The sequence below is a fragment of the Pygocentrus nattereri genome, chromosome 16 (assembly GCF_015220715.1).
Source record: "Pygocentrus nattereri isolate fPygNat1 chromosome 16, fPygNat1.pri, whole genome shotgun sequence".
In the NCBI taxonomy this organism is placed as follows: Eukaryota; Metazoa; Chordata; class Actinopteri; order Characiformes; family Serrasalmidae; genus Pygocentrus; species Pygocentrus nattereri.
Window position 1 is genome coordinate 522,138 of NC_051226.1, and position 10,000 is coordinate 532,137.

The following is a 10,000-nucleotide window of genomic DNA, read 5'->3' on the forward strand; positions in this document are numbered from 1 at the left end:
GCCCGATACCGCTCCAAAACACGGTGGGCCGCGCTTCTCCCTGGAGGGGAAATTGAGATGTTAAAGTTTCCACATAAGCCGAGATAAAAGCGATCTCTGAAACCTGCTTCTGAGACTAAAGGCTAATGCAGCTAGAAAGAGTGGAAGATTATTTTAAATCCGCTCTGAATTCAAATAAAACTCGGACAGTCTGATAACGACAGTACGTTCTATTTACCAGCACCTTCAACACATCCTGAAGCAGATCAGACCAAAACATCCGGAAAGAAAAGGCAGAAGAAGAAGTTCTAATAACGGCGAGCCCAACATCCCACATGCTCACCAATTAGGCCTCGTGAGCAACGTGCTTTCGTCCGATCGCGGCTCTGAGTGAGGCAAATACCGACTACACGCAGACTACACCCAGACAACACGCCGACCACACGCCCACTACACACCGACTACACGTGGACTACACCCAGACAACACGCCGACCACACGCCCACTACACACCGACTACACGTAGACAACACCCAGACAACACGCCGACCACACGCCCACTACACACCGACTACACGCAGACTACACCCAGACAACACGCCGACCACACGCCCACTACACACCGACTACACGTGGACTACACCCAGACAACACGCCGACCACACGCCCACTACACACCGACTACACGTAGACAACACCCAGACAACACGCCGACCACACGCCCACTACACCCCGACTACACGTAGACTACACCCAGACAACACGCCGACCACACGCCCACTACACACCGACTACACGTAGACTACACCCAGACAACACGCCGACCACACGCCCACTACACACCGACTACACGTAGACTACACCCAGACAACATGCCGACCACACGCCCACTACACACCGACTACACGTAGACTACACCCAGACAACACGCCGACCACACGCCCACTACACACCGACTACACGTAGACTACACCCAGACAACACGCCGACCACACGCCCACTACACACCGACTACACGTAGACAACACCCAGACAACACGCCGACCACACGCCCACTACACACCGACTACACGTAGACTACACCCAGACAACACGCCCACTACACACCGACTACACGCAGACTACACCCAGAAAACACGCCGACCACACGCCCACTACACACCGACTACACGCAGACAACACCCAGACAACACGCCGACCACACGCCCACTACACACCGACTACACGTAGACAACACCCAGACAACACGCCGACCACACGCCCACTACACGCAGACTACACCCAGACAACACGCCGACCACACGCCCACTACACACCGACTACACGTAGACAACACGCCGACCACACGCCCACTACACACCGACTACACGTAGACAACACCCAGACAACACGCCGACCACACGCCCACTACACACCGACTACACGTAGACTACACCCAGACAACACGCCGACCACACGCCCACTACACACCGACTACACGTAGACTACACCCAGACAACACGCCGACCACACGCCCACTACACACCGACTACACGTAGACAACACCCAGACAACACGCCGACCACACGCCCACTACACACCGACTACACGTAGACTACACGCCGACAACACGCCCACTACACACCGACTACACGCAGACTACACCCAGAAAACACGCCGACCACACGCCCACTACACACCGACTACACGCAGACAACACCCAGACAACACGCCGACCACACGCCCACTACACACCGACTACACGTAGACAACACCCAGACAACACGCCGACCACACGCCCACTACACGCAGACTACACCCAGACAACACGCCGACCACACTCCCACTACACACCGACTACACGTAGACAACACGCCGACCACACGCCCACTACACACCGACTACACGTAGACAACACCCAGACAACACGCCGACCACACGCCCACTACACACCGACTACACGTAGACTACACCCAGACAACACGCCGACCACACGCCCACTACACACCGACTACACGCAGACAACACCCAGACAACACGCCGACCACACGCCCACTACACACCGACTACACGTAGACAACACGCCGACCACACGCCCACTACACACCGACTACACGTAGACAACACCCAGACAACACGCCCACTACACACCGACTACACGTAGACAACACCCAGACAACACGCCGACCACACGCCCACTACACACCGACTACACGCAGACAACACCCAGACAACACGCCGACCACACGCCCACTACACACCGACTACACGTAGACAACACGCCGACCACACGCCCACTACACACCGACTACACGTAGACTACACCCAGACAACACGCCGACCACACGCCGACCACACGCCCACTACACACCGACTACACGCAGACAACACCCAGACAACACGCCGACCACACGCCCACTACACACCGACTACACGTAGACAACACGCCGACCACACGCCCACTACACACCGACTACACGTAGACAACACCCAGACAACACGCCGACCACACGCCCACTACACACCGACTACACGTAGACTACACCAGACAACACGCCCACTACACACCGACTACACGCAGACAACACCCAGACAACACGCCGACCACACGCCCACTACACACCGACTACACGTAGACAACACGCCGACCACACGCCCACTACACACCGACTACACGTAGACAACACCCAGACAACACGCCGACCACACGCCCACTACACACCGACTACACGTAGACTACACCCAGACAACACGCCCACTACACACCGACTACACGCAGACTACACCCAGACAACACGCCCACTACACACCGACTACACGCAGACTACACCCAGACAACACGCCGACCACACGCCCACTACACACCGACTACACGTAGACAACACGCCGACCACACGCCCACTACACACCGACTACACGCAGACAACACCCAGACAACACGCCGACCACACGCCGACCACACGCCCACTACACACCGACTACACGTAGACTACACCCAGACAACATGCCGACCACACGCCCACTACACACCGACTACACGTAGACTACACCCAGACAACATGCCGACCACACGCCACTACACACCGACTACACGTAGACTACACCCAGACAACACGCCGACCACACGCCCACTACACCCCGACTACACGTAGACTACACCCAGACAACACGCCGACCACACGCCCACTACACACCGACTACACGTAGACTACACCCAGACAACACGCCGACCACACGCCCACTACACACCGACTACACGCAGACAACACCCAGACAACACGCCGACCACACGCCCACTACACACCGACTACACGTAGACAACACGCCGACCACACGCCCACTACACACCGACTACACGTAGACAACACCCAGACAACACGCCGACCACACGCCCACTACACACCGACTACACGTAGACTACACCCAGACAACACGCCGACCACACGCCCACTACACACCGACTACACGCAGACAACACCCAGACAACACGCCGACCACACGCCCACTACACACCGACTACACGTAGACAACACGCCGACCACACGCCCACTACACACCGACTACACGTAGACTACACCCAGACAACACGCCGACCACACGCCCACTACACACCGACTACACGCAGACAACACCCAGACAACACGCCGACCACACGCCCACTACACACCGACTACACGTAGACAACACGCCGACCACACGCCCACTACACACCGACTACACGTAGACAACACCCAGACAACACGCCGACCACACGCCCACTACACACCGACTACACGTAGACTACACCCAGACAACACGCCCACTACACACCGACTACACGCAGACAACACCCAGACAACACGCCGACCACACGCCCACTACACACCGACTACACGTAGACAACACGCCGACCACACGCCCACTACACACCGACTACACGTAGACAACACCCAGACAACACGCCGACCACACGCCCACTACACACCGACTACACGTAGACTACACCCAGACAACACGCCCACTACACACCGACTACACGCAGACAACACCCAGACAACACGCCGACCACACGCCGACCACACGCCCACTACACACCGACTACACGTAGACTACACCCAGACAACATGCCGACCACACGCCCACTACACACCGACTACACGTAGACTACACCCAGACAACATGCCGACCACACGCCCACTACACACCGACTACACGTAGACTACACCCAGACAACATGCCGACCACACGCCCACTACACCCCGACTACACGTAGACTACACCCAGACAACACGCCGACCACACGCCCACTACACACCGACTACACGTAGACTACACGCCGACTACACGCCGACCACACGCCCACTACACACCGACTACACGCAGACAACACCCAGACAACACGCCGACCACACGCCCACTACACACCGACTACACGTAGACAACACGCCGACCACACGCCCACTACACACCGACTACACGTAGACAACACCCAGACAACACGCCGACCACACGCCCACTACACACCGACTACACGTAGACTACACCCAGACAACACGCCGACCACACGCCCACTACACACCGACTACACGCAGACAACACCCAGACAACACGCCGACCACACGCCCACTACACACCGACTACACGTAGACAACACGCCGACCACACGCCCACTACACACCGACTACACGTAGACTACACCCAGACAACACGCCGACCACACGCCCACTACACACCGACTACACGCAGACAACACCCAGACAACACGCCGACCACACGCCCACTACACACCGACTACACGTAGACAACACGCCGACCACACGCCCACTACACACCGACTACACGTAGACAACACCCAGACAACACGCCGACCACACGCCCACTACACACCGACTACACGTAGACTACACCCAGACAACACGCCCACTACACACCGACTACACGCAGACAACACCCAGACAACACGCCGACCACACGCCCACTACACACCGACTACACGTAGACAACACGCCGACCACACGCCCACTACACACCGACTACACGTAGACAACACCCAGACAACACGCCGACCACACGCCCCACTACACACCGACTACACGTAGACTACACCCAGACAACACGCCGACCACACGCCCACTACACACCGACTACACGCAGACTACACCCAGACAACACGCCCACTACACACCGACTACACGCAGACTACACCCAGACAACACGCCGACCACACGCCCACTACACACCGACTACACGTAGACAACACGCCGACCACACGCCCACTACACACCGACTACACGCAGACAACACCCAGACAACACGCCGACCACACGCCGACCACACGCCCACTACACACCGACTACACGTAGACTACACCCAGACAACATGCCGACCACACGCCCACTACACACCGACTACACGTAGACTACACCCAGACAACATGCCGACCACACGCCCACTACACACCGACTACACGTAGACTACACCCAGACAACACGCCGACCACACGCCCACTACACCCCGACTACACGTAGACTACACCCAGACAACACGCCGACCACACGCCCACTACACACCGACTACACGTAGACTACACCCAGACAACACGCCGACCACACGCCCACTACACACCGACTACACGCAGACAACACCCAGACAACACGCCGACCACACGCCCACTACACACCGACTACACGTAGACAACACGCCGACCACACGCCCACTACACACCGACTACACGTAGACAACACCCAGACAACACGCCGACCACACGCCCACTACACACCGACTACACGTAGACTACACCCAGACAACACGCCGACCACACGCCCACTACACACCGACTACACGCAGACAACACCCAGACAACACGCCGACCACACGCCCACTACACACCGACTACACGTAGACAACACGCCGACCACACGCCCACTACACACCGACTACACGCAGACAACACCCAGACAACACGCCGACCACACGCCGACCACACGCCCACTACACACCGACTACACGTAGACTACACCCAGACAACATGCCGACCACACGCCCACTACACACCGACTACACGTAGACTACACCCAGACAACATGCCGACCACACGCCCACTACACACCGACTACACGTAGACTACACCCAGACAACACGCCGACCACACGCCCACTACACCCCGACTACACGTAGACTACACCCAGACAACACGCCGACCACACGCCCACTACACACCGACTACACGTAGACTACACCCAGACAACACGCCGACCACACGCCCACTACACACCGACTACACGCAGACAACACCCAGACAACACGCCGACCACACGCCCACTACACACCGACTACACGTAGACAACACGCCGACCACACGCCCACTACACACCGACTACACGTAGACAACACCCAGACAACACGCCGACCACACGCCCACTACACACCGACTACACGTAGACTACACCCAGACAACACGCCGACCACACGCCCACTACACACCGACTACACGCAGACAACACCCAGACAACACGCCGACCACACGCCCACTACACACCGACTACACGTAGACAACACGCCGACCACACGCCCACTACACACCGACTACACGTAGACTACACCCAGACAACACGCCGACCACACGCCCACTACACACCGACTACACGCAGACAACACCCAGACAACACGCCGACCACACGCCCACTACACACCGACTACACGTAGACAACACGCCGACCACACGCCCACTACACACCGACTACACGTAGACAACACCCAGACAACACGCCGACCACACGCCCACTACACACCGACTACACGTAGACTACACCCAGACAACACGCCCACTACACACCGACTACACGCAGACAACACCCAGACAACACGCCGACCACACGCCCACTACACACCGACTACACGTAGACAACACGCCGACCACACGCCCACTACACACCGACTACACGTAGACAACACCCAGACAACACGCCGACCACACGCCCACTACACACCGACTACACGTAGACTACACCCAGACAACACGCCGACCACACGCCCACTACACACCGACTACACGCAGACTACACCCAGACAACACGCCCACTACACACCGACTACACGCAGACTACACCCAGACAACACGCCGACCACACGCCCACTACACACCGACTACACGTAGACAACACGCCGACCACACGCCCACTACACACCGACTACACGCAGACAACACCCAGACAACACGCCGACCACACGCCGACCACACGCCCACTACACACCGACTACACGTAGACTACACCCAGACAACATGCCGACCACACGCCCACTACACACCGACTACACGTAGACTACACCCAGACAACATGCCGACCACACGCCCACTACACACCGACTACACGTAGACTACACCCAGACAACATGCCGACCACACGCCCACTACACACCGACTACACGTAGACTACACCCAGACAACATGCCGACCACACGCCCACTACACCCCGACTACACGTAGACTACACCCAGACAACATGCCGACCACACGCCCACTACACCCCGACTACACGTAGACTACACCCAGACAACATGCCGACCACACGCCCACTACACCCCGACTACACGTAGACTACACCCAGACAACATGCCGACCACACGCCCACTACACCCCGACTACACGTAGACTACACCCAGACAACACGCCGACCACACGCCCACTACACCCCGACTACACGTAGACTACACCCAGACAACACGCCGACCACACGCCCACTACACCCCGACTACACGTAGACTACACCCAGACAACACGCCGACCACACGCCCACTACACACCCCGACTACACGTAGACTACACCCAGACAACACGCCGACCACACGCCCACTACACACCCCGACTACACGTAGACTACACCCAGACAACACGCCGACCACACGCCCACTACACACCCCGACTACACGTAGACTACACCCAGACAACACGCCGACCACACGCCCACTACACACCCCGACTACACGTAGACTACACCCAGACAACACGCCGACCACACGCCCACTACACACCCGACTACACGTAGACTACACCCAGACAACACGCCGACCACACGCCCACTACACACCCCGACTACACGTAGACTACACCCAGACAACACGCCGACCACACGCCCACTACACACCCCGACTACACGTAGACTACACCCAGACAACACGCCGACCACACGCCCACTACACACCGACTACACGTAGACTACACCCAGACAACACGCCGACCACACGCCCACTACACACCGACTACACGTAGACTACACCCAGACAACACGCCGACCACACGCCCACTACACACCGACTACACGTAGACTACACCCAGACAACACGCCGACCACACGCCCACTACACACCGACTACACGTAGACTACACCCAGACAACACGCCGACCACACGCCCACTACACACCGACTACACGTAGACTACACCCAGACAACACGCCGACCACACGCCCACTACACACCGACTACACGTAGACTACACCCAGACAACACGCCGACCACACGCCCACTACACACCGACTACACGTAGACTACACCCAGACAACACGCCGACCACACGCCCACTACACACCGACTACACGTAGACTACACCCAGACAACACGCCGACCACACGCCCACTACACACCGACTACACGTAGACTACACCCAGACAACACGCCGACCACACGCCCACTACACACCGACTACACGTAGACTACACCCAGACAACACGCCGACCACACGCCCACTACACACCGACTACACGTAGACTACACCCAGACAACACGCCGACCACACGCCCACTACACACCGACTACACGTAGACTACACCCAGACAACACGCCGACCACACGCCCACTACACACCGACTACACGTAGACTACACCCAGACAACACGCCGACCACACGCCCACTACACACCGACTACACGTAGACTACACCCAGACAACACGCCGACCACACGCCCACTACACACCGACTACACGTAGACTACACCCAGACAACACGCCGACCACACGCCCACTACACACCGACTACACGTAGACTACACCCAGACAACACGCCGACCACACGCCCACTACACACCGACTACACGTAGACTACACCCAGACAACACGCCGACCACACGCCCACTACACACCGACTACACGTAGACTACACCCAGACAACACGCCGACCACACGCCCACTACACACCGACTACACGTAGACTACACCCAGACAACACGCCGACCACACGCCCACTACACACCGACTACACGTAGACTACACCCAGACAACACGCCGACCACACGCCCACTACACACCGACTACACGTAGACTACACCCAGACAACACGCCGACCACACGCCCACTACACACCGACTACACGTAGACTACACCCAGACAACACGCCGACCACACGCCCACTACACACCGACTACACGCAGACTACACCCAGACAACACGCCGACCACACGCCCAATACACGCAGACTACGTGCCGTTTACACCCAGACTACACGCCCACTACACGCCGATTATACCCAGACAACACGCCCACTACACGCCGACCACACGCCCACTACACGCAGACCACACGCCGACCACACCCAGACCACACGCCGACCACACCCAGACTACACGCCGACCACACCCAGACTACATGCCGACCACACCCAGACTACATGCCGACTACACACAGACCACACGCCGACTACACCCAGACTACACGCCGATTACACCCAGACAACACGCAGACTACACACCCACCACACACCCACTACATGCAAACAATACACAGACCACACACCAACTACACGCCGACTCAGATAACACGCCAACCACATGCCCACTACACACTGACCACACGCCGATTACACACAGACCGCATGCTGACTACATGCCGACCACATGCCCACTACATGCCGACCACACGCTGATTACACGCAGACCACACGCAGACCACCTGCAGACCACACGCCGATTACCTGCAGACCACACGCAGACCACACGCCGATTACCTGCAGACCACACGCCGATTACCTGCAGACCACCCACCAATTACAATTATATAATCACTCTTAAAGC

General features: G+C 58.0%; 1 protein-coding gene across 4 annotated transcripts in view; it reads right to left on the minus strand.

The window, feature by feature from the left end:
* ptpn13 (protein tyrosine phosphatase non-receptor type 13) overlaps nt 1–10,000 on the minus strand; it is a 168,898-nt gene that overhangs the window by 113,531 nt on the left and 45,367 nt on the right. For all 4 annotated transcript variants that reach the window (XM_037546036.1, XM_037546037.1, XM_037546035.1 and 1 more), the window contains exon 7: nt 1–40. This exon is cut by the window's left edge and continues 491 nt beyond it. In XM_037546036.1, coding sequence (XP_037401933.1) covers nt 1–40 — 40 coding nt within the window. The remainder of the gene's footprint in view (nt 41–10,000) is intronic.